Source organism: Stegodyphus dumicola, chromosome 4, assembly GCF_044657685.1.
Source record: "Stegodyphus dumicola isolate Sdum_Otavi_A_Nest chromosome 4, ASM4465768v1".
NCBI lineage: Eukaryota > Metazoa > Arthropoda > Arachnida > Araneae > Eresidae > Stegodyphus > Stegodyphus dumicola.
The window spans coordinates 217395466-217422289 of record NC_140771.1 but is presented as its reverse complement, the minus strand read 5'-3'; the positions used below and the strand labels follow the sequence as shown (position 1 = coordinate 217422289).

The window sequence follows — 26824 nt, the reverse complement described above, 5'->3', positions numbered from 1 at the left end:
AACTTACCAACAGCATTTTCTCCTTTGCTTTCTTCAGCAGAAACTGCTGAATCAATGGCAGAACCATTTTGCATATGTGCATCACTTAATCTTCTAGGAACATTGGGTAGTTGACCCCATCCCCAACTGGGAGCACAAACATCTGACGGACTACTAGTATCAATTTTTTGATTTTCATATTCAGTGTCTGATTTTGGACTAGGAGGTCTAGATGCAATTGGACTAGGAAAAAAAATGCACAGTGATTCAAGCTTCAAGAAATTTGCAGCATATGTATATACATAATATAAAGTACGAGGAAGAGCCAAAAAGTAAACTTTTGTAACAGAATACATGCGAGGAACATTCACCAATGCACCATGTCTCATTCTCTTAACTGATTTTCTAGGCAATGAATACCTCTCTCTCATTAATCAGCTGAACAGTCAGACATTGCTATTAATGAATTTTTACCCTCGAACAAATGCTTTCTTTCTAAATTTGAATATCCAAAAATCAATTTTTGTTACCTTCTCCACTTTGTAGTTAGAACAAATACGTAGCTGTATACTTTTAAACTTACTAGATTACTTTTCGGCTCAACCTCATGTTAATTTTATTTTAAAACCAATAACACAACTGCTTTTTCAAAAGAAAAATCAGAATACCTAGAATGAGGTGTGACATCTCCGTCACTAAATGGATGGAATTCTCCAACGAAAGTGGAAGACATCTTTCGCTTATTCCACTCTGAGCCAAACAAATCATCAAAATTAGCAGATACAGGAAGACTAACAGAACGACTAAGACAACTAGATGATGCAAAACCTTCATCTTTATCATTATAGTCATCATCCATTTGAAAAATTTCTTCTGATTTATCACTCGCATCATCGGCTTCTTTTGAAGGCAAGTCTATATGACGATTTATAGGAATCAACTTTGATGGTTGTGTCGGAACATCCTTGGTTTTGGTTCGTTTTTTCATAACAACTTTCTTCCGACGTTTGCGCTTAGTTTTAAATTCATCACTAGAATCAGTGTGAACAGTGTTTTTAGATTTAGACATGTCATCTATTGAAATGGGAACAGTCTGAATAACTTTACTAGACTCGCAAGAATGTGATGTGTCTACTCGTTTAGGGAAGTTATCACTAGTGGAAATATCACAGGAATTGTAATCTGAAGGACTAGAAGTTACAGCAAGCACCATTTCTTGACTGGTAGCAGTAGTTTCAACAGTACTTTGTGTATCACTAACTGTCAAGATTTTTGATTCAACCTTATTGTCAATTTGTTCATTAAAACCAACAGATAGTTTCATTTTCTCCAGTTCTGATGCTATGTTGGGAACATCTGGCAAAGGAGATGTTGCCAAGTATGCAGGAATCTGGAAAAGTCAAAATAAAATAAAATCACAATTTTAGCAATTAACTTTTCTAACTGCACTGTTGTTTTTGTTAAGCAATTAAACATTTAACATGGGGGGGGAACACGTTAAACATGTACTAAAGCCATGCAAAAATCATATACACTACAATAATGGTTTTCAAAAATATAATAATAAATTTAAATTTGCCCTCTATTAAATCTCTGGATATTATGAAGTCTTATAAATGAAATGCTAATAAAACTGCATTTATAGTTCAAATAACATCAACCTACTGTTAATTACTTTATGATTTTTATCTTACTTCTATAATATATTAAACAATATACTAACTATTACACTTAAGAACACTGAATAGTGCACAAAGAAGGTAAGATCAGATTAAAATGGAATTTAATACACATAATAATAATACAGATGAGACTAACTTGATCCCAAAATCAAAATAATTAAACAAACATAATGTGTACAGTTAGAGAAATACAATGCAATCTCAACTGCTTGTCGAATCACCTCTGGGTGCAATACATTCCGCAACACAATCCGGCACTGAGTTGATTAGATGTCTGATGTTGTCCTGAGGCAAATGGGCCCGCAAATCTTAAACAGCCTCCTCCAAATCATGTACAGAGTGACAAGGCAGCATCTGGCATTTCAGCTGGTCTCATACATGCTCTATAGGGGACAAGTTCAGAGAAAGGACTGGCAATGGAAAAGTCTGAAAGTGATGTAAGGAAGTCTCAAGCAACTCGAGCATTATCTTGGTGGAAAATTGCCCCTGGAAGAAAAGTTCAGAAAGTCCTATATGCAGTTGACGAATGTCATCAATATAACGCTGGCCCATTAAGGTTCCAAATACCACAATTAAAGTGGACCGGCTATCATACCACAATTAAAGTGGACCGACTACCATTATGCCTGTTGTGCAGGAAGGGTCTTGCAAAACAGCTTGGATGGAATTGTACCATTCCCCAGGGCACCTGTATGCAGTTATGTGTCCCCAATACACATCAGTATTCATCACTCACTCAATTTGCCAATCTGTGGCATTCCATGTCGCTCTGGCTTGGCACCACTGTAGACGGAGCCGTTGACGTTTCGATGTTAAAGGCAGTATATGAGAAGAATACCTGGATTGCAGATTTGCTTCTGCGAGGCATCTGTAAATAATTTATAATATAACTGACACCCCTACATCTAACTGCATCATAGAACAAGTTATTGTGGGATCACAAGCACTTGCTGCATGATCCTTCCTTCGATCCTCTCACCTCATCATATAGCTGTTAGCTCCACACCCATTTCCCGCATGTGAGTACCATATCTCCTGTCCATTTCTCCCAACATGTTCTGTTGGAACACTCCAAATGATCGACCTAGTGAAGAACACAGCATGTCGACCAGTGTGCAGTTTTCACACATATGATAAGGTCCCTATCAAACTTGCTTAACTGGCAGAAATTGCTTAGCTGGCAAAAATGTCAAACTTGCTTAACTGGCAAAAATGTCAAACTTGCTTAACTTTCAGGAATGTCTTCTCATATGTTTACCTGGCATTCTTTGCTCTCCTAGAGTTGTCCTCCTAGATTTGAAATGTGATCATCATGTTTATGAAATTTTATCTATGTGCCAGTTTATTTAGGGCCCACTTCCTGATTGCAGTGCCAACGCAGAGTGTACGGTCATATGCACTGCCACCAAACATAGATCACTTGCATATTGAATTTCACTGCACTTATTTGCAAAGTTTCACAGTTGTACCTTTCTTCCTTCTTGGCATGCTATTTTCAATGTTCATGAGTGCATTATTAGGTGAATACATTATTATAGCAAATCAGCAGTATTTTCCTGCTTCACGATGCATTGCAATTAACAATTTTATAATAATTCTAGCATTCAGTTATGATATATTTCACTTTTAGAAAATGTATTAGCCAGCTCTGGACAGCCACCACATATATGCAGAAGCCTATCCATATAGTTGTTTTAAGCAGAATTCCTTTATTGGTCGCTAAGGGTAATTCATACTGCATAGTGAATTTGGAAAAGCAGTAAAAACTTTGCTCAGAAAAATGAAGAAAATAACCTCTTTTCCACATGTTGTTTTATGACTTGCCTTAAAGTTTCCAAATATGCTCTTTGAATTTTTTTTAAATTATTTTAAACTGCACGTGAATTTTAAAGCCCATAAATAAGCATGCAAAATGATTCTACGTCTAGATAAATAAATGGATACCATTAAAGGATACCATTCCTTTCAAGGAACTTTTATAATAGACTAAGATTTCAGATGAAAGTTATCCTTATTATTGATCAAGAACTTAATAAAATTATCAAAGAAATAAAATTACTTCATTATCATCTTGAACTTCTTCAACAAAGAAAGCTTCACCAGATTCTCCAAGTTTCATGTGAATATCAACAGGTACTCCATTTACCATAATGTCCACCTTGAAAATGAAATAATTAATAGGAAAAAATCAGGTTTAATAATTATAATCAAAACAAGGTCTTTTGCATGGAACTGGCACTCCTACATAATAATTAGTTCCTTCAACTGAATCTCAATACTGTCTACAAAAGGCACTAAAAACATTTTGTGCACTTCCCTAAAATATTTTAGTGCATTAAGCATAATTATGTATGTATTTAAAATGGAAAATCCAAAACCTTAAATCTTACATTAAATTTAAATATACAAGTTGTTTCTGACGCATTAAATATAAAGAGATTTTTAATTTTAAATTCAGAGATTTATATTTTTACTGTACTATTTGTCCTGAAATAAAACTAAAATTTATTTACTGCAAAAATAATTCGAGCCAAACTTAGACAGATCAAAATATCAATTTATACAGAATTAACAGCGTAGATTACTTCTGTAGTCTAGAAAATTTCTCACCTAGCTGCTTATTTACCATTACCTTCGGTTATTTGCATCTTTCACACGTTCTCTGTGTAAAAAAAAATCCTTTAATTAAGATGATTCATTTGATGTTTAATTGGCTAGCTCTGATTTTTAATCAAAATATGGCATCTAACTAATGCTGCTTCTATTTTATAAAATAATGCATTGTGAAACATAATACAGCAACCCATCTAATATTCGTGTTCTGAGATAACAGGCCATTACACAATACTATAACTATTTCTCAATTGTTATTATTTGCATTAACACAGTTTATATCACTTTTTTTATAAATTAATAATCAGTTTTCTTTTCCTGTTAACTAATTTATACAGTTTAAATAACGTTAATTTACATTTCACTCATTCAACTTTTTATTAATTATAAAGAATTATCACTTTCACATGTCTTAGGAATAATCAGATGTCAGCTGGTGGTAGTACATACAGCTGACAATGGGAAAATCCGCTGATGAGAGCATACATGATTTTTCATGATTTCTTCTTCAAAAAGCTTAACACATTCGCTGCCAAATACGAGTTATCTTATAGAATATTTTCATTTTACCTACGACACATAGGATCATTCTCACAGAATTTTCATATTCTTTGAAGGTCTTTGGGGATTAGAAAAAAACGCACCAATTTGATGCAATTTGAGAGATATATTATAATTAATATAAGTAATTATAAAGAAAAAAATAATCAAGCAATTTATAATCTTTGTAATAATAATTGTTATAAAAATAATCAGTCTTTGTTACACGCTATCGCCAACTACGAATATATCCATTACGAGTATACTTGTTGGCGATGTCATAAAACATATTGCAAAAACCAACTTTAATATAACTCATATAATTAATAAATCAATTACAAAAAATTTAAATTCAATATCTTATGAATATATGAATATATGTTTTGTATTTTTATTTTACAATTAATTAATTTAAAGTTAATTAATTTAATTTAAAGTTTGTTAGAACCATTTTTTTGGAAATGCCACTCAGCAGCGAACATGTTAAAAAAATGCAAATGGTACCAGATGAAAATGATGATGATGACACACTGGCATCATTCAAATTAGCAAACTGGATTTTGTTCCTCTCTATAAAGTAGCCATTTAAAAAGGGGGCAGAATGTAAGTAATTTTCATCTTCCCCACTGCATACTCTCATGGCGTAACAGGTAGCACATCTGATTAACAATTGGAAGATCCAGAGTTTGTTGAGCCAGGTCCATGCATTCCATTTTCACCAAAAAATACCTAATAGCTTTAACGAATCATTTTTAATATTTATTTCTGGAACAAATATTACTTCTATTTTTAAAAGGTTAGTCCAGTTACATTTCACATAATACATATCTATATTACAAAATAATCTTTTACAGATTTTATATATTATATGATTATAAAAAAATATCTGGCAACTTAATGAATCCATCTTATCCCATTACATATAAGAAAAAGTAAATTTCCTGAACAATATTTCTGAAAGTTAACTTTCCTGTTTTAAAATCAGTGCTTTCCTTCACTTTTTCTTTTTTTAATAATTATTATCAAGGACAGACTAACACAGCAAAAACTGAAATTACTTTTTTTTGTCTAAAAAGCTACTCACAGTTTCTGATATAATATTTTTATAACTTACTACTCTGTATTTTTTTAAGGTCCACTGCTAATAATAATAACAAATGCTCTCTTAAGCGTAAAGAGTAAGGCACTGAGAGGTAAATACAATGCTTAAAATCACATCAAACAGTACACAAAATTAACAGCACATATTTAAATTGCATATCTGGAGCTGTTTAAAATTCACTTCGATTATTGTTCTTGCTTGCATTAATTCCATGCTGAATCTATATGCCACAGTTAAATGTTTTCATTAATTTAACATATTTTTTTGCATGAGGCTCTTGTTAAAATACTGGGACACTCAGATTTAAAAGCCCAATTAAAATACATATGAATACATAAACAAGGAAAGGATTTCGAGGAATTATTATACTGACCACTTTCTCTCGGCTCCTAAGTACACCGATTTTGCCGAAACGGACGTGAAAAGGAGAGCAGACAAAGCTTCCATCAGGCTGTCTCACTATTATGACATCAATTGCTCCAGTAAGTGTAGCTGAATTGATCTCATTGTAAAAATCTTTAAAATTGCTAATAAATTTTCCTATGTAAAGCATCTTGAATAACGAGACTATAGCTCAGTTTTGGAACCTGAAATTTCAAAAAGAGATTAAAGTTCATGAAAATAAGGAATTTCATTTTTCTTTTAGAAAAAAATACATGCAGCTTATCAATTTTCGTATGAACAAAAAAAAGGAAATTTTCATGTTTCATTATATATATGTGGCAAATAATAGCATGAATTTTATTAAATTAATTAAAATTTGAAAATTATAAATGCAAAATAACATCAAAAGCAACTTTAATGTAGTGATTATAAGCAGACTGCTATCCTATGGTTATGTTATGCCTTTCACCTTAAGATATCATAGTATGCAGGATCACCACAATAATTGGCGAAAGTGCCATCAGCAAACAACTAAATACATATTGAACTTAGAGAGAAAAATATCAAATCAATAAATAAATAGAAATATTAATTTTTTACTTCCCCCCCCAGGAAGAGGTACCTTAATTAATGGTATTTAAAGCTGAAATTATTAAATCCAATCTTAAAAATTATGATATATAAAGTAAAGAAAAACGTTTTAAGGTAAAAAAAAAGTTTCAATATTAGTGGGAGTATTAAGCAGAACTGTTTCATTAAATTTCAGTTAAAATTATAGATGTCAGAGCAATTACTTAAAATATAACAGTAGTAAGAAGGCTACAAAACATTTAATCCAGTAACACTAATCTAATCAGCACATGGTAGTCGAGTGAATGAAACATTTGCTATCATTTTATTGATAATAAAACAGCAATAATGCAAGGCAATCTAAAAATATTCCTATTGTATGGATCAACAATACTAAGATTAAACAAGTTGCAATAATTGCGAAATTCATTTGCAAGGTCAGAAAATGAGATTTTTCTAGGACCTGAAAGACAAACGATTTCTCTAGTGCTCTACTATCTGCTCCAAGATTGCAGCTTTTTAAAGTAATTTTCTGGCACATTTAAAGATTCATTAAACCTATTTATTTATAGAGGCTTCCCTGAATTAAGCTGGTGATGTAAGCTGGAATAAACAAGTTTTGCCTTAACACTTGAGCCCAGCACCAAATTTGATGTCCTTTCCATTCAGCCGGCGCGAGCGATCAAGCGGTGCAATGTTGCAGGGTGATCCGCGACTTCATGCACCGAGTAGAGCTTATCTGTTGGTGAGCCATGCCGGTTACCAACATACAAGCCCTGGCTATGCGTGACAAAGCTCGTGATCGCGAACAAAAATTCCAGTGCCGATCCGAAGAGACCGACACTGGCCACACAGAAAGTTCATTGCCAGGTTCAATGTGTTAAACAACCTAGCATTTTAACAATTTACTTATCATCAGAAATTACAGAATAAAAAAAGTAATAACAGAAAGAAACAAAAAGAAGTATTTTTTTTTAAATTAGTGATTTGCTGAAATTTTTAAACTGCACACTATGTTTTATATACCTGCTTAAACGGTGTTGCATAACTGTTTTTTTACCTAATAGTCTTGCATAACAAACTTTTCTTTCAAAAGAAATCGAATGAATGAGGCTTAAAAACAAGAAAACTTGCCAAGTAGCCAGACATACTGTGTTTCGTACCGTAAAATTTACTCCTTCAGTTTTTGGAGGTGTTTCTCTCATCAAGGAATAACTATGTTTTATATACCTGCTTAAACGGTGTTGCATAACTGTTTTTTTACCTGCTAATAGTCTTGCATAACAAACTTTTCTTTCAAAAGAAACCGAAAAAAAGCAGTCGAAAACAAACAAAGCTTAAAAACAAGAAAACTTGGCAAGTTGTCAGACATACTGTGTTTCGTCCTGTAAAATTTACTCCTTCAGTTTTTGGAGGTGTTTCTCTCATCAAGGAATAACTCGCGCATATATGAAATTTACAAGAAAAACTACTTACCGTATTTGACGGCATATAAGATGCACATTTTTTCCTAAATTTGGTCTCAAAAAAGTTACACCTGCGTCTTATACGTGAAGGACACAGGTTAACTTTCAATACTGAATGCTATTTTTAGCCTGGATAAAGGTCTAGACACATATAACTTTTTGTACATCTGCCATAATTATTTTGCGCATGCGTGAAATATCTGTCGCCAAAAAGCGCTAAAGCTCGAAGCTCATGTCGAAATTCGAACAGGTTTGAGGGTCACATTACATCTATGGAGCCTTTCCTTCTTTACATAGACTTTCTTTGACTCGGTTAACATCGGTGCTACTCTGTATAAACCTGTTGTTATCGGTGCTGAAAACTATTTGTTTAAAAAAAATACCCTGGAAAATATGACTACAGGAAACAAGAGATTAAGCTATACAATTCAGTATAAACTGAATTGTATATTGTATGTAAACTGAATTGTATATTGTGTTAAACTATGCCAAAGTGCATGGAAGCAGCAGCAAGGCATTTTGGTCCACCACCAGCATTTTCGTAATTTCAGCAAGGCATTTCGGTAATTTTCATTAATAAAAATAAAATATGTTTGGTAACTGCATTCAACGATTGTTTATTTGGCTTTTACGAAATGTGAGAACTAAAAGAAATCACATTTTAAGTTATTGTGGTATCGCGCTTTCGCGCAGCTTATTGAAACTTTTTTCCCTTGTGTGTGGCCTTCTAAATAAGGGTATGTCTTATATGCTGTCAAATATGTTATATCTGCGTTACATATACAAAACCACAAAACTTTTCCGCATTCAGCTTATTTCTCCACAAACGAAATTGCCGATGTATACTGCTGATGACCACTTTTTGGCCCATTAGGATCTTTTTTGCAGCCTGTAGCTAAATTAAGAAAATTTATTATAGATCAAATCTCCGAATTAGTGCACATTTTCATAGGTCTAAACACCATATAGCTACCTTCAGAATAAGATTAATCAAAATTAAACCCACAAGAATCTTGAAATAAAAGGCATTTCTCATTATGAAGCATAATCCTACATAAAGTAAATTTTAAGGCTTAAAATAAGATGCAAAACTTAGCTCCAGGAAAAATAAAATAGTCCCTCGAGGATACAGAAGGTGACTGCCACTGGTTCCATCTATTTGTCCTATGAAGGCAACTTACGCATAGGCAGACAGCTTATTTTTCAAAAGCTGCGGAACATGGCTTCGAGACATTTAAAATGCTTCTTGACGACACGGATGCTGGATGCGACTATTCACACAGCCCACTTAATGTTAAAAGACATCTCCCATTTTCTTATTTTAAATCAAAAGATATAAATTATTTGAATGAAATTAGAAATGAACACACAGGAAAACAGTCTTAATATTTCCCAAATATGCATGTACAAGATACTTTTATAAGCAACCAGAAACTAAATTCATACAATTCATTTTTTATTGTGATGAAATAGAATCAAACTGGCAGTATCTAAAGATATATCAGTATAATGACATTTTACATCCAATTACAATACAGTACAAAGTCTTTAATGCAGACTCATCAGGTCTTCGGCAATTCCGGATTCGGGGTTTTTCTGGATTATAGATCATCAATTTAAATCTGGTAAGATGGCATGCAGAAATTATAAAATTAAAAATATGTATCTGTAATTTATGAAATAAACAACAATTATGATCTAAATGGTATCAAAATTTACAAAAAAAAAAAAAAAAAAAAAAAAAAAAAAAAAAAAAAAAAGCTTAATATTTATTTGTTTACTTTATTAAACATTTCTTTCAATGTAACTTGTTTAAGTTGCTTCATTTTTTGTACTAATACTTTCTCTTTAATTCTATAAACAGACATAATTTCTTGTTCAGTTCCACTGTTCAAGTCCTGTAATTGCTGTGTCGAAAATACAGACTAACTTGTCAATCGAAATGTTTTCGTTTTCAATAACCTCTCTGTCACTTTCTTCACTATCAGAAGCAGTACATCAAAACATGCTTTCGCTTTGTAGATCCTTTGGCAGCTCCAGAATTGGAAAGTCTTTTTGGCATAAACGAAAGTTCAAGCTTACTTTTTACAAAATTGCTCTAACAGTCTGCAAAAAATAATAACCCGGATCCAATTAGAAGATTAAGGAACAACGCAATCTGCAACATTAACTGAAATAGATAATTAGATAATTTTAGCATAGCTTATACCGTCCATCATACATTAAACATGCATGCCTAAACGTATTATGCACATACGTTTACACATGCGCAGAAAGTTTGAAGCTTTGAGGTCCAGATTATGGACGTCCGAATTAAAGACTTTGTACTGTATACATTTTTTTTTAATCCAGTTACGGGGGGGCACTTGCCTATTCAGCACTGGCCACTCCTAAGTGGTGGCCATTTTATTGTGAAGGCACCTAACAGGCGGCCACCATTGCCTCCTATGAAGGGATGGACAGCTACAACATCCTCTTAAACCCACCTCTGTTTAAGACAGTGCTGACAGTTACAACCCACCTCTGTTTAAGACAGTGCTGACAGTTACAACCATTTCTTCTCCGGGATTCGAACACGGGCCTTTTGGTATCACAGTAGGCTCCCCTAAACACTATACTGTCTGAGTGGCAGTATACAAAGATCTTGTCATAATAATAATATTTTTAAAATTTTTCATAAAAGTTGGAATACAATTCTTTTCTGACCTGGAGTAAAATTGATCAGCAAACAAAAGTACCAGCAGGCCATTAATCATCCTGCCATAAAACTTTGGAATTTTTTAAAAGAAAAAAAAAGGGGGTAGAAAGGGATGAAATTTAATAATGATAATGAAACTACGATCCCTAAAAAATTATTTTATACGTCTTAAAACTATAATATTGAGACTGTGCCCCTGTATTTTACTTGACAAACGGTTTACTTATAAAACAGTATTATTTACTGATGATGTGGTAGCATTTTAAAATACAGTATTATAAATAATTATAGGTTAAAAATATATGCATAATTTTATTTCATTTTCTATTATTATTTTATTTTCAGCTTTCTCCATATGGTTTGTTTAAAGGAAACTGACGACGTTCATTCATAAAATATATTTATTTACTATAATTATTTTACCTCAATGTTTACATATATTATATTCCGTGCTAATCATTCTTAAAATGAAATTTACACCAGTAAAATTTTGCTAAACTACCCATTATTCAAATAATTGAATTTAAAAAAAAAAAAAAACCATCAAAAACCATCGAATTATTTACATTAGTAAAGAAACCTCATTTAACGTTTTTTCTACTCCGAAACAAACAATTAAAGTTTTTTTTTTTTTTTTTTACAGCGAAATATTAAGTGAACAAATAATATAAAATCAATAACGAAGTACTCACTTTAAGATGCCATTTAGACACTTCAGTAGTGTAAGAGAGCTTTCATTCAAAGTTCATTCAATGTATTAACACCACCACACATATATTCTTTAATTTATTCCCCTTCATGAGACGTCAGTCTAATAACTGTTCGCTGCTGAAAACTTTCCTCCCGCCTTCAGATTTCAGGTCATCAGGCCTTAAAACACACCCGCTACGCAACCAATAGGAGCTCGTAGCGAAATCCTCACTATCTGACGTCAGCATCGCGCCATCGAAAGATTGTAGTACGAGTGCGTAGCGTAAAAACAAGTCAAGTTACATAGTAACACACATTTAACAAGAAGTCAAGTGCGCATGCTGTTTTTGACTTCTTTCAAACTGAAAGAAAGGGGGAGCCTGTTATCTGTCAGGGTCACTAGTGAACGTAAACAAGGTTCTCAGGTGCTTAACTTCCGAAGAGAAATATTTCAGAGTACGAATGTAAGTTTAGAAAGAATTTTTCACAGTAAAAAAAAAAAAAAAAAAAAAAAAAAAAAATCTATTCATACAGCTCGGTATACTCATATTGTAGCGACAATTTTAATCTATAAAATTTCTATAACTTGTAATTAGCAACGTCAGCCTCATACACCATTCGTTAAACGCAGGCTTCGAATAACGCAAAATTCAAGCCCACGCCTATGTCAAAAGATTTTAAGAAGTTTAAGAATCAACTAGTTAATTTTTCCATAATCCTGTGTTTCGCTGTCCTTATGTCAGCCGCCCTGTTCGATACAGTGGCTGCTGTATTCTAGACCTGGGGTTTGAATCCCGGAAAAGGCACCAATGTTTTTAAATGCGTAGTGACTGTGCGACAAGGAAGCACTCAAAATATGTGATGAGCCGAATGTCCTCTCGAGCGGTTTTGGTACGGAAAGAGAGCTGGGAGACCCTCGGACACCCCCTGGGGTGTTCTTCAAAATTGGAGCGAAGCTTAATAGTTAGCGCGGCGGGACTGCACCTGTAACTACCAACAGTTCTTACTTCAGAGGGTCTCAAACATTTTCAATTCACAGCGCTTGGTATACCACAGTTTTCCCAAGACACCCTAGATCAAAACACACAGGGTCTATCATCTTTTTGAGGTCTATTGACCTCCTTGAAGATCATTAAAAGACGTTAAATTATATCTTAACCGTATTTTTCCAAGTAAGATTTTCCTCTACAGAAGTATATTCAGATCGAACTTTGGTTCCGAAAAGGCCTTGAATACCAAAGGTTCTCAACCGAGGATTGGGGGGGAGGGGATTTCATACTTTCAGAAGGGGGAATGCGGCCAGCATTTTATTTGGTTGTCAAGTTTTAGTTTATGAATATGAAAATACTTTTAAGCAAGTTTTAGTATTTTTCAACATTTTCTATACTTTTTGTTGTTTAATTCATAAAACACATTAAAAAATAATCTAAATCCTTAAAAAAATCTAGATACATATTTGGAGAAAGGGGCGGAGGAAATGATCGTCTAGTGACAGTGAAAACGATGCCAGGGGCAAAACCTGTTGAGAATCAATGATACACACAAAATCGTCGACATTATGTTCTTAAAAGCAATTTTCAGACTAGCTGATAAACTAATAGGTCCTGTTCGAAAACAGTGTTTCGTACTGCGACTATTTTTAACACGTCGATTTATTAATTTAATTCTAAAATGCTTAAAATTGTAATACTGTCCTTGCAGCATGGCAGCACTTAAAACACTACTGAGATGAAAGATCTCTCGAGATATTAATGATAGAGGAGAGGGATGGCAGGCAACTGGACCTGTCACCTGGGGATCTGACTATGAAAATTCGAACGAGTTAATTCGGTTGCCCCTTGTGGTGCACCCTAGGCGACACTGTTGGTGAAAAGAGACAGCTAAATGGACAATGGCGTTCGACCATTCCCGACGACTGCTCAATTAGCAAAGTGTCCAGACACTTTGGGAGAGGATCACTTCTGTAAAGTCCCTATAAAACACGTCACAAGGCACAGAAGGCACACAGTTTGGAAACCACTGCCTTAATGCAAAGAAACTGGGCATTGAAGAAGTGGGCCAAAAGTATGCTGAATGCAGCATTCCAGACTAACTTTAATTGGGCACTGCTTGATATGGATACATGCACACACCATATCCATATAAGATGATATCAAAAAAAAGTTATCCAATTTGAGTTGACCTAGCTGGTGACTAATAGCCTTCTTTTTATACAATATGTGCTTCTGTTTTATTTTGATTAAATATTCTAAATTTATTTGCATTAAAGCAGAATTTTCCCCTCTTCGCGAAAATTAAAACTCATTATTAATGAATTTACAAAAAAAGTTTACGGTAAAAAACACAAAACTTCAGAGTTATAGCGCGGGTTTTTACTGAAAAGTAGCAACAGGAGTGCTAATCCTCATGGGCAGTCGTAGCATCGTCTCGAAAAAAATAAACAAGTGTAGGGTGCGCAATCGTGAGTCATCGAAACTCGAGTCATATTCCAATATCCTGCACCAAAAAAATTTTCGCATCCAAACAAGGAGCATTTCAAAGCAGACATATTCCAAGATAGCACTGTATACATGTGGGATAAAAATATTGTTCTGAATTTTGTATACATGAAAATAATTTTAGTGAAATTATACGTAAAATTGTGGTATCTCTTGTACAATGTAACATGAACTGCCTTAGGAAAGCGAAACTTTTCCGGAAAAATAAGATTACAGGGTCAAATCTAATATTGAGGTAAATGGGTATCTAGCTAAATTAGCGAAATATCGCCAAGTTGGCGATGGTTTTAGCGAGAAATCTACAAAATTCGCCAAACTTGCCGATTATTTGGCGAACTTTTGGCCCTGTCCTGGTATAACTATTTGGTACTATAACTGAATAACTGATTATCTCTATAAGTAACTAGTATTCGGCCCTTACATGTAACTTCAACCATAATGCCTTCCAGTAATTTTGAGAAATGGAAGATACTGGCAATGTCTCGGCGGGGGAAAACTATTTAAGACCGTACGAAAGCATTCGCTCTAAGTTTAGTTTTTTAGTTTGCAGTATAGAGAGATCTCCTTGCCAGCTTCGCTCTTCAGATGCGCTTTGCAAAGCGTTGTGTTTAACGTTTTTAGTAGTCTGAAGTGGTAGTTACTGATTGCGCTCTGTGATACTGAACTGAGCGAGTAATTTTGTGAAAATTTTCAGAGCCGTAAAATGTTTCTTCTGGTAAAATCAATTTTATCAAGCTATAACCGGTTCTGTGTGCATTCAATTCATTACAAACCCGTAACAATATTTAAATCAAAATTTTACCTTAAATTTGGAATAGTCCCTTAACTCTCTACTTTAATTTGGCAATGTCTCGGTGGGCGGGGGAAAACTATTTAAGACCGTACGAAAGCATTCGCTCTAAGTTTAGTTTTTTAGTTTGCAGTATAGAGAGATCTCCTTGCCAGCTTCGCTCTTCAGATGCGCTTTGCAAAGCGTTGTGTTTAACGTTTTTAGTAGTCTGAAGTGGTAGTTACTGATTGCGCTCTGTGATACTGTGCTGAGCGAGTAATTTTGTGAAAATTTTCAGAGGCGTAAAATGTTTCTTCTGGTAAAATCAATTTTATCAAGCTATAACCGGTTCTGTGTGCATTCAATTTATTACAAACCCGTAACAATATTTAAATCAAAATTTTACTTTAAATTTGGAATAGCCCCTTAACTCTCTACTTTAATTTGGTAATTTTCTGCAAGAAAAAAATATAAATACAGTAACTAATTCCTAATAAATCGCTCGGAACAGCATCACTCAAAAACTAATCTCTCTCATTCAAAAACTAATCTCTCTCGCGTGATTTTTAATATAACGTTAACGAAGTAGATATTTACATAATGTCTCAGTCAATAATAATTTCTAATTAGCAGGTCAAAACTTAAAATTCACCAATCAGAATGAAGCTAAACCGAAATTAAATTACTCTGGTTTCATTTTAAACAAATCGCATTCTCTCTGTCTGGCTTCTCTGCTGTTAATTCGGTTACCGCCTGCTGCTCTGTCTTCCGTATAAATCGTTGTAAATACATAAAAAAGGCAAATGAACGGGCCAGCATATTGCACGTATTTAAGCTATATACGTCTATGGTCAAGAACTGTTTTAAGCAGAAATAACAGAGATAAAGTAGCCATTGACTGCACCTCCTTATTTGTGTATCTATATGCTCTGTTGCATTAAGAAATTATAACTATAGTTAACATAAAATACTCGATTATCATACTCACTGGTGTCCGACAAAAACATCACGAACAAAAACGCCGCCGTATATAAAACATCGTGGGAGAATAAAAGCAAGGAGAGTGGTATAAAACATCATAGTCGAAAATAAAGTAGTTCAAAAATATCGTAGTTTTAAAAATATCGCCGTGAAAAATGCAGTAGTAAAAAATAAAGCAACTACAAATAATAGCGTGACGATGACATCGCAGAAGTGCATTTCTTAGGATTTAAAAGTTACATATTTACACAATGATTTGTGAGCACAAAACGGAATGAGGATTACATTTCATATTTTTGGATTAATTAATAATTTCTTGATAAACATTCAAAACTGAAAATAAGTAAACGCTACGTAACGCAGTTAAAAGAATTTTAAATTTATGTACTTAACTATCAGAAGACATTGTTTTGTTTCAATTAGTGAAACACACTGAAAAGACAAAAAATTATGTCCACCAACAACGCGTTGCGTAGACTCATTAATTTGATGGTTTAACCATCAAGTTAATAATTCGCTAAAATTCGGTACGTAAAATCTCTTGTTCTTTCCAGTTTATACAGAACTTACGATACAACTTTAGAGGAACGTTTAAAACGGTCCTTGATATGCGTCTTGATATGCTTAGGAGAACATGACTTTATTAACAACACTAAAAATTAAGCAACTCTAACTTTTAATTTGTACACTTCATATTTTTTTAGGCATAAATATATATATATTTTTAAACCTTCGACGGAGAAAAAAATGTCGAATTCTTGGGGAATTTATAGTATATCATGTCAGTGTGGTTTAAGATATATTGGCCAAACAAAAAGAGCGTTGAAGTTTCGTATCAAGGAACATGAATCTTATGTCAAAAAAGGGGAAATTAACAAGTCTTCAATAGCGTATCATAGCTGGACTTTTAACCATAATTTTGATTTTGGGTCTGCAAAAATCATCCAAAAGGCTTCTTCCATAGGCGAATTGGATTTTCTTGAGGCTTTTCACATTCACAAAGATTTAGAAAGTTTAGTTAATGATTTGAAGTCCAATCCAGTCCTTCCTAATGCCTTTAAAATTCTACTGTCTTAATTCAATTATTTTTGCCGATAGATGGCGATACCTCCTCGCACTTGGTACTACCAGAGGGTATAAAAATCCGATCAGTGGTTGCTTTCCATTATTTGAAGTTCAGATTTTGAGCGTAATATGCATTTGCCCCTCGCTCCCTATTTTAACTAATATTTCTTTATGCTTGATCAGACAGCCTGGCTCAGTAAAAGTAGGCGGCCAGTGCAACCCTGATTAAAAATCTAGTTATAACGACGTGCAGTGCTGATAAGCACCACGTGTTTCTGTGATTCCTATTTTCTTCTTTCTATGTATTTCTTTCTCCTGATGAGGAGGGACCTTTAGCTGCCCTCGAAATCGATTGAGTGTTTCATTATACCTACGCTAAATATAAGGTTGTTTTTCACGGTTTTGATTGTCGAGTAGCGTTAAATCAAACATTAAGCGCCTGAAAAACTAATTATTTAGGTCTTCTGCACTGGAATTAGTATTTAAAAAAGAAGAGGGAAATCTCGAAAACATGTTTCTAAATTGATCTGATTTGTGGCATTTCAATTAAAACAATGACAAATATCTTGACTCTAAAACACAAAGGCAGCACTTTCAGAAAAAACTAAAATTTCATTCTTTAAAATAACATTTCAATAAATAAATTAAATACCTTAAGAAAAAGATCTTAAGCTTTTCCGAATGCAGTTACTGATAACTACTATTCCCGAATCCATATAAAAGATCTTATGGTTTGTAGACTGGCTACAGTTGCCAAGGCATATGGAAGATAGATGCATCACAACGTAAATTAACAGTCCGACAACTTTCAGAAGACTTTATCAAAGACGTTTCTAAAACCATATCTGCTAAATATGCTTTATAACATTTCCAGAGGGAACAGAGTCCTCTTAACTCGTTCGCGGTATTCGAACCTCGGACCGAACTACCAGTGTTCAGCGACATTACCGCTCGCCCGCTGGTGGGCCTTTGAACGGTAAATGAAACTCTTAACAATAATTTGAAAAATCGTGCGAAACGTCGAATAGCAACACATCTGAGAAATGGCACTTTGGCATGCCACTTGGATGATAAACGAAAGCTCTTGAGCGGCTTGGAATTGCAACATTAACAAGGCCGCACGGATGAAGATTTCCCTGATACATCATAGCGCAATGATACTGAAAAACTGAGTTACATGCATTTCGAAAATTAAAAAAAAAAGTAAGTAATACGAGACGAGGCAATCGAAACTTAATGATACTGGTTTCCTAGCTACCCTCCGAAACGAAGCGGAAATGAATCAGCCACAAAAGAACACTCACCGAACCTTGTAAGAAAGCGTTCCATTTTTTCATGACATCACATGTTGCGAACGCGTGATAACTTGCAAAGAGGGGGGAAGCGCTCGTCAGTTCATTTTCTTCTTCCTAAAACCAGTCGCCGATGATGGCCACCGAGTACTCATTCTCGTAATCAGTAAGCCGCTCAAAATACGCCCATACAAAGGTTAAATCTGACGTAAACAAGACTTTAAATTAAATCGAAGAAATATTAATGATAATTATGTTTAAATATGCTTTTAAAGGGCACTGAATTTTAAGAAATAATTAAAGAACTAGAATTAAAATTCCACTACATGGTCTACCAGTATAAATCATTCATTTATCTGCTATTCTTAACTGCATCAAGATCTTAATCTATGCAAATAGATAAATAAAAGACAGATGTATGGGTAAAAATCGTTATAAATTTCCCACACAATGACCCTTGTTCTATTAAATATTTTGAATGAGAGATTTTGTAAATTATAACAGCTTTTGTGGTAAGGATTATGCCTCATTCATTTATTCTTACTACATATTTCATAATTTTTTATCATCAATACCATAGATGACTGATTATTGAAACATAAATACATATAAATATTTTTCCTTACACCAAATCAAAATATTTTGTACACGTACTATTAATTTCGTATACCACTTATCAAATATAATTGTTATTTTATCGGCCGCCCAAACCAAATTTGTATATTTTCCTGTTTTCACTTTCAGTTTGTCTCTCGACGAAGTTATGCCAAAAAGGGGCAATAGCTTCTACGACATGATATTGTGCATGTGGGGGGAGGGCTAATCTCTCGTCTGACCTAATCAGAACAAACTCACGAATTTTATCGACCCAAAGAATACAAGACTAAGTTTGTCGTTGGCAAAAGCCTTGGGCACCACATAGGTGACAGCACGACTTTGTCCAGTTCCACCCAAATTTTCTGGGACAGCGCACCGGGATGGAGGATCTGAGGGTGTCTTTCCTTACCATTCCCCTGCCCCGGGGTCGACGTAGAGAACTCTGGCTACTGGCTAGGATCTGTACCTAGGTAGTGTCGTCCAAAGGGTATAAAATTTATGAACCTAGTGGCAAAGAATATGTATTGTTAAGAAGGAAAGCTTCGCAGCAGCAGGAGTGGCTCCCTTCGAAAGAAAAGGGAAACAGCTGCGCATGCGTAAAATAACTGTCGCCAAAAAGCGCCAAAGCTCGAAGCTTATGTCGAAGTTCGAACAGGTTCGACGCTCACGTTTATCAAAAGTTTAAAGCTGTGTGACTCCAATTTTCCCCCTTCATATTGACGGATATAAAATCAGACATCAAACTGCGATATGGATAATCTGGACATAAAGCAAGTTGGAGTTGGAGTTCGATATGGATAATGCAAGTTCAACAGCCAGTGAAAGTGAAACTTCACCTAATTTTCTTATTCATCTTAATCCGTTTCCTCAATTTTCTGTACACGTGAGAAAGAGAAAAATCTCGGCCAGTTCCAGTACATCACAGAGAGGAAATTCTCGCCAATAGGTTCTGTCGCCAAATCCCTTGGCGAATTTTCTCTCTTCTTTCTAGCGGCGTTAGAAGACACACTGGTTTACATTACGTCTTTGGAGCATTTCCTTCTTTACATAGACGTTCTTTGCTAGTGGTTCTGGAGGCCCCGGAAAGATCACTCATTGACCGGCCCGGTGATCTGGCAAGTCTTAGAGCGGTGCGGCTCTAGTAGCCCGGGGGGTAGCGTCCCGGGTTCGCCAAGTAATGTCCCTCTGTGACGGGCAGCACAAGCAAAGAATTTGTAAACCCTCCCTTACAAATTCTTTGGCACAAGCGACTGGCAGGTAGCAAATAGACGACCGGCGTCACCGTATAGTGATTGATGAGAATATTCTCCAAGGTGCGGGGAAGAGGGTTGAGCCCCCCGGACTTGTTCTAAGGCTGTAATGGCCATGTAGTACCAGCATTTATTAGCGTGGCGGAACATGTAACCCACAAACTATTATTTCCTTACCATTAAACCATGCTAAAGGACTTTTGGCTCGCTATATATTTGAAATGCCCGCAAAGATAATATACATTTATAACATCCATGCCTTCTCCAGGATTCGAACTCCGGCCCTTCGGTACGGTAGTCAGAGTCACAAACCACCATCCCAGTAAGTGGCCAGGACATGACATAATTATAACTGAAACATTACGCAGCTTTTTTTTTTTTACACCAATCGCATGTCACCCCTTTAAAACGTGTTTATCTAAAAATAACAATTCTGTAGATATGTAGTTTTGGCACTGGCAAACAGAATTCGGAATATCAGAATACAAATGAGAGCCCATCCTGCCAAAAGTAATGTGCCAATAGAAAACTTTGAATATAAGGAATTGCCATTTGGGAATTTTCACAATATGAGAAAAGGTATTAATCTGCTTATAGTATTAGTTCACAGTGACCTGTTACTTTATGTAGGGTACGATAATCCAATTAAAACTTTTGGAGGGGGGGAGTTTATTTTCCACAAGCATTAACGTAATTAAAAACAGAAATGCATAAATTCAAGAGGGTATTAAAACTTTTATTTAAAAAAAAATTAAGCGTAAAATATGCACTATATGGCCCTTCATCAATCAATGACACAAAATACTTGATATATTATTCAATATAAAATTTTTGGGAGTGACTTAAATTATGTTCAGAATAAGAAATTAGAGATGACAACAAAACACAAAAGATCTCATATTAAACACTGAATGTAGCTCTATAATTTTTTAGCGTTGCCTGAAGATAATCTAAAACAAAGAGCAGAAACAGCATTTCTGCAGAACCACAAATAAAGGATAGTTTTCCCATGTTGTCAGGTGGCATTAGTCTCTGTCCCCTGACTTCAGACGAACTTATCGATCATAAAAATTTGGTTCATCATTCATATTAAAAGAAATACCTTATGATTTAATTTATGCCAAATCTTGTAAGACAGAAGCAAAATGCAGCGATCCTCCATCCTGCAAGAATGTCACAAAATCTAATGCTTGCCTTTCTTTCACTTCTGACGGTCATACTTAAAAAACCATGAGCATATACTATTTAGTATTTCAATGTAATGCGCCGTCTGGTGAAGAAAATTGCTCTCAAAAAAAAAAATCTGAAAGCTTTCAGATTTTATATTATGCCCACATAGGCCTTTTTTATCACTGAGGATTCATTCAAAACGGGGTTTGAAAAGTGATAGAATTATTCGACGCAAAATACAATTAGACGTCTTTGCGTGGAGAAAACATGAAATACGAGTAGATAATAAAACAAATTCCAAATATGGGCTTCCAGATGTCCATTATTCAAGTGGAGGACTACATTATTCAAATCTAATGTCTCTAGATGCCGTTGTTTTTTCGCAATGCGAGACACATACACACATTCACGCAGATCCTTCATTATTTAATTTCTTTAATTATAATGATATTTGTTGGCAACAGTTTAGAAAATGAAACGGCGTTTTATAGTGAACCAAAGCAAAATGCCATAACGAAATTCTTATGGTTAACGGCCTTTGGCCTAATAAATAAATAAATACAAATAATTTCTTTTTTTTTTTTTTCGGACGTTATTTCATGCATCTCTGCGCTAAGTAAGTCACCATGTGTATAATTCACAGAGATATATGATTATTTTGAAGATTCTCGAAACTGTTCTTTTTTTGAACTTCCAACCTGCCTATGTACATTCCTCAAGTTCGTCAACAGGCAAGTGCAAAGAAAGATAAGTTCATTTTTCTTATATTAATATGATGTTACATAAATATGATTCAATACAAAAAATAATAATTTTATTCAATACACAATATTGAATACAAATACATTCACAGTTTAATATAATAAATGATTTTAGCTTAAAAATTAACAAATTTTAAGAGGGCCATATTTTCTTGTTTTTTAATTGTAGTTTAAAACATCTCTTCTGCAACAATATACAGTACCCGGGACAACACTTTCTGAAAGGTCACAATCTTACTCATGCCGTATAATAATTATGTTCGACGAGAAGACGTACGTTACAAGGCCTTAGCTACAAGAAGACTCAAAGTCCTAAACTGACAATATCGAACTAGTCACTTTCCGAAGATTCTTGGAATTTCGATGTCTCAATCAATATCTCTGGAATCGAGATTTTATCAACTTCCTTTTACTACCATTACACTATTACAAGGAACAGCAGCTCAGGCTAAAGTTCAACTGTATCTACACGGGGGAATTCAGTTTTGGTTCGCTGACCTATTTTGACAAATGATATCCAGCTAATATTTTCGCTTTTATTCCAAGACTTCAAAATCTGAGTTTTAACTTACTTTCCGTTAGGCAGAGAGGACTTTTTAATAATTTTTGGAAAGACTACTTTAAACGTTTTGGAAAACTGTTCACATTTCTGAACTCGTTGTTGTTATTCGTACTGACACTAATGTATTGTTTGGGCCTAAATAAAATGACTTACTAGAATTACTAGAATAGATAATTGACTTACTGACTTACTAGAATTAATAATTCTAGTAATGAAATAATACTAGAATTTATTTTCAATCTTTTGAGAAGATTCATTCAGAAAATACTAGAACCGAAAACACAGGAGCCTTTTTTTTTTTTTTTTTTTTTTTTTTTTTTATATAAACGATTGCTAATATTTTATTTCATTCAATTATACAGATACACAAGCTATCATCGACCAATCAAGGCACCATATATCGACGTATGCTCTGGTATTTTTACTTACCCAATTCCGTATGAAAGAATTCAGTCGTATCATCGTTTATCAAAACTTTTCAAAACAACTTATTGTGATAATGCTCTTGAAGGCTGTCTGCCTTTGTAAAGATGCCATCATGAAAGCTTTCTGCGGAAAGATTCATTATTTTATAAGGGGTTATCGCAGTCCCTAGAACGTATTTTCATTTTTTTACATATGCACGATGACTATGTCTCATGGTTGACACATCTAGATGGAATTTGAAAGACCCATAGTTCAATCTTGCAGACTATAAAGCTGATTTTTCATTTCTTGCTCGAAAAATCCTAACAAAGTCTACAATTTACGCAGCGCAAGACAATTTATACCTAACACAGCTAGCCCACTAGTACGCCAAGAACTGAACATGAGAGAACAAGAACTAGAGGGCAATGTTCTTATCGCCTTGCCCTCGGACAAAAAATAAATGGCTTCATTAACATATAAATTAATCTCAGCAAATATGGCCAACTGAATGCAAGCGGAATACGTCTGTAAGAGACATTTACAGAAGCCTTCTTTTTAACTGCTTATCAGTAGCAAACCTTACACGTAGATATATGAGAAGATTCTATGAGGCTATTTACATAAAACGTAACAACAGAATCATTTCATAACCACAAACGCTGAAAGAAAACCCGAAAAAAAAAACTATATTTAGTGCAAGCACTCACCATGTTATGATTACTCAAGTATACATATATTCCCAAAAATTATACACTCAAAAAAAAAAAAAAAAAGCATCTAGCTATTATTTTAATCTGTTGAAATGCAAACAACAGAAGACGCACTCTTTTCAGCTTTATAAACACTCGCTAGCAACGAAAGCTTCAAGAAAACTGACGCCTACCTACTCACGTGCTCAAGCCATTTTGGACAGAAATACCTCACAAGTGCAAGTCTTTTTTCAGTTAAAGAGCTCGACACTGCTTTCCCTCCCCAGCAGAATTCTCAAAACAATCCCCCAAACACCTGCTAGAAAGATGAAGCAGGAGGATCGCAGTTCAAAATATCAGTAACTGAGATCGTACCGGTTGTGCTGCAGATAAATCAGCGAAAAAAATAGCAACTTGCTTGTGGTCCTGGCAAAACGCCCGTTTTGGCGATTCCAAGGTTAATTTTTACTCAAACAGGTCAACAACAATGTTTACAAACTTCTTTAGAATTTCAGCAGTACTAAACTATTTCTTGCATGCACGCACCTGCGATATTCGACGAAAGTCAATCAACATAATGTGCGTATCTGATGTATCGAAACGAAATAAGTTGTAATTACAGACGTTTATAAACAAATACTAATACGTAATCATAAACGAAAAAAAGTCGAAGTAGACTGGTTCAAAACGCGTTCACGTAATCGACGGATGGCAGGCCCCGAAACACCTTTAGTATAGTAAAACTCAAATTTTTTTGTACATAAGAATTGCTTATGAAAGAATAGCGAGAATCACCACTTTCTTGAGACACTAAGCAAACATAAAATAAAAATACTTCATTTCCTTCTAGGACTTCAACACAAGAATCTGTGCCCTAAGCCATGGATTTTCATGTGCCCTAAGGAAGGATTTCATTTTCTTGCGCCTCCCGCTTTGAGGAAAAAAAGTTTGCCACGATAGCGTTAATTCGGTAGTCTCGGACTCAAGTTGCATACCAGCCCAAATGCTTGATTTATAAGTAGTTGATGGGCCAGAAAACTTCTTTTTAACAAAATTTAAGAAAGCTAAAAATAAATAAATAAACAAATAATGATATAAATTCTAAATTTCACTTACTGAATATTTGTCAAAACACACATTAATAAACAAAGGGAAAAAAATCAAATTTATATTTATTTTCTATCTGAAGTCTACAGGTTGTTTGTTACCAGCAAGAAATTTCGGTAGGTTATACTTTGTAATTCAGACGCACTGATAATTAAATATAAATTTTTTAAACTGACATTTGTTTTAAGTTATTCCAACTTGTTGATTTAACCATTAGAAAGTTAGCGGTAGCGCGCATAAGCAGTCCAGCCCATAAGCATCATTATAAGGACACAGCCCCAATCCTCCTAGCCGGCATAAGCCGGCTGTATGGATCAAAAAATGGGACTGACCAGAGAAAAAAAGAAAGAAAGAACCGCCCCCCCCCCCAAAAAAAAGTCCAAATCTGAGTCTCACTGCCGAATTCCAATTCTGTCTTTGTTCGTATTTATAATTTTCATTATTGTCTCTGCAAAAATCTCAAATTTGGATAGTTCCTTTGAAATCTTCCTCAAAATTCTTTCTATATTTCTCTCTCGCACTCCGCGTAAGCGTACATTCAATCGACGAAGTGCCTGACGTCTCCAAACTTGTCACATATTAAGCATTTAACATTACTCTGCAGATGGAACTGATTAAAATAAGCCGGGAAACGCTCATTGATTAGTGAGTACCTGATTTATATCAACATTATTTATAATATTCATCTTCTTCTTTAACTTTATATTTTTCATTAACTTTTTTTTCTTATTAGACGACTCCCAGCAAAAATTCCACTCTGTATAAATCCAGTTTTTCATTTCCAGCAATGGTCTTTTTTTCTTGAATTTGGATATCAAAATTATCGGTCCCATCCCCAAGTGCCGCCATTTTAGCAAGGGTGTCCGCCCTTTCATTTCCGACAATTCCACTGTGTGCTTTCACCCAAGTGTAATTTAACAATATATTTTTGTTTCAGCCTTTTTAAACAAGTCTTTTGTTTCATTAATCAGTCGATTTTTATGATCTGGTTGGACGAGTGCCTGTAGAGCAGATAATAAATATTTATAAAACATCGAACTGTTAATTGTTTATTAATCCAATTCAAAGCGTCAAAGCTTGGTCAATGCGTATAGTTCTGCTTGATAAACCGAATTCATTGGTTTAAGTTTTATTCTCACATTGTCTATCCCCACTCCATGAAAATAAATTACCACAGCGCTACCTACTCCATCAATTTCAGAACCATCTGATAAAAACGTCTATTTCGCCACCAGAAGGAAAACCAAGATCATTAAATAATCCAAATCGTGTCATTGGGTGAATAATAGCCTCATTCTCTTCTTGAAAGGCCTTACTCGTGAGTACTTTTTGTCAATTTCAGTATCTATAATAATTTTATTAGCTAATAGAAACTTTTCGTAGTATAATTTGTATAGAATCGAGAGGGGCGGAACACCCGCAAGGAAGCAGGCAACTTCAGTTGAAACATTTCTGAATGCTCTTGCAATGGCAAGCATCCAGCCTCTCTGCGGGGTGTTCAGGTTTCATTCTAATCCTAAGTATCTCTTCTGCCCGGCAGCCCCAAGCTCCGACTTCATATAATATTTTAGGGATGACCACATTTTTAATATTTCTCTCAGGGTGGAACTCTTTCTATTCAAAATATCAGCACTAAAATTATACTTATAAAATTTTAAAATGTTATCTGGGATTCTATGCATATGCTTAAAATGTTCCGCAAAATTTAATTTGCTATCAATAATAATTCCTAAATAATTCATATTTTCACCAAATTTGATACGATTACCCTTAAATTTCAATTGTGGCGGTCTAGTCTTTCTCCCACGCCGAGGGAAAAAGGTCCACAAGTTTTCCAGGATTAAAATATATTTTTTCTCTGTCACTCCATTCTTTCAAATCATTTTCTACTTTTTTAAATACTTTCTCCCTTTTTTCAAGAGAGTCTCCCTCTACCATAACCAATATATCG

The 26824-nt window shown here is 34.5% G+C and overlaps 1 protein-coding gene across 4 annotated transcripts in view; it reads right to left on the bottom strand.

Annotated features, from left to right (window-relative positions):
• Lpin (phosphatidate phosphatase LPIN) overlaps positions 1-26824 on the bottom strand; it is a 129466-nt gene that overhangs the window by 39317 nt on the left and 63325 nt on the right. For 3 of the 4 annotated variants that reach the window (XM_035350416.2, XM_085815985.1, XM_035350417.2), the window contains 4 exons: positions 6290-6503; positions 3721-3819; positions 648-1369; positions 8-222 (listed from right to left, as the gene is read on the bottom strand). In XM_035350416.2, coding sequence (XP_035206307.2) covers positions 8-222; positions 648-1369; positions 3721-3819; positions 6290-6469 — 1216 coding nt within the window. In that variant the 5' untranslated portion in view covers positions 6470-6503. Of the gene's footprint in view, positions 1-7; positions 223-647; positions 1370-3720; positions 3820-6289; positions 6504-11726; positions 11898-26824 lie in introns of those variants that run through there. The other variant, XM_035350415.2, reaches the window with a different exon arrangement.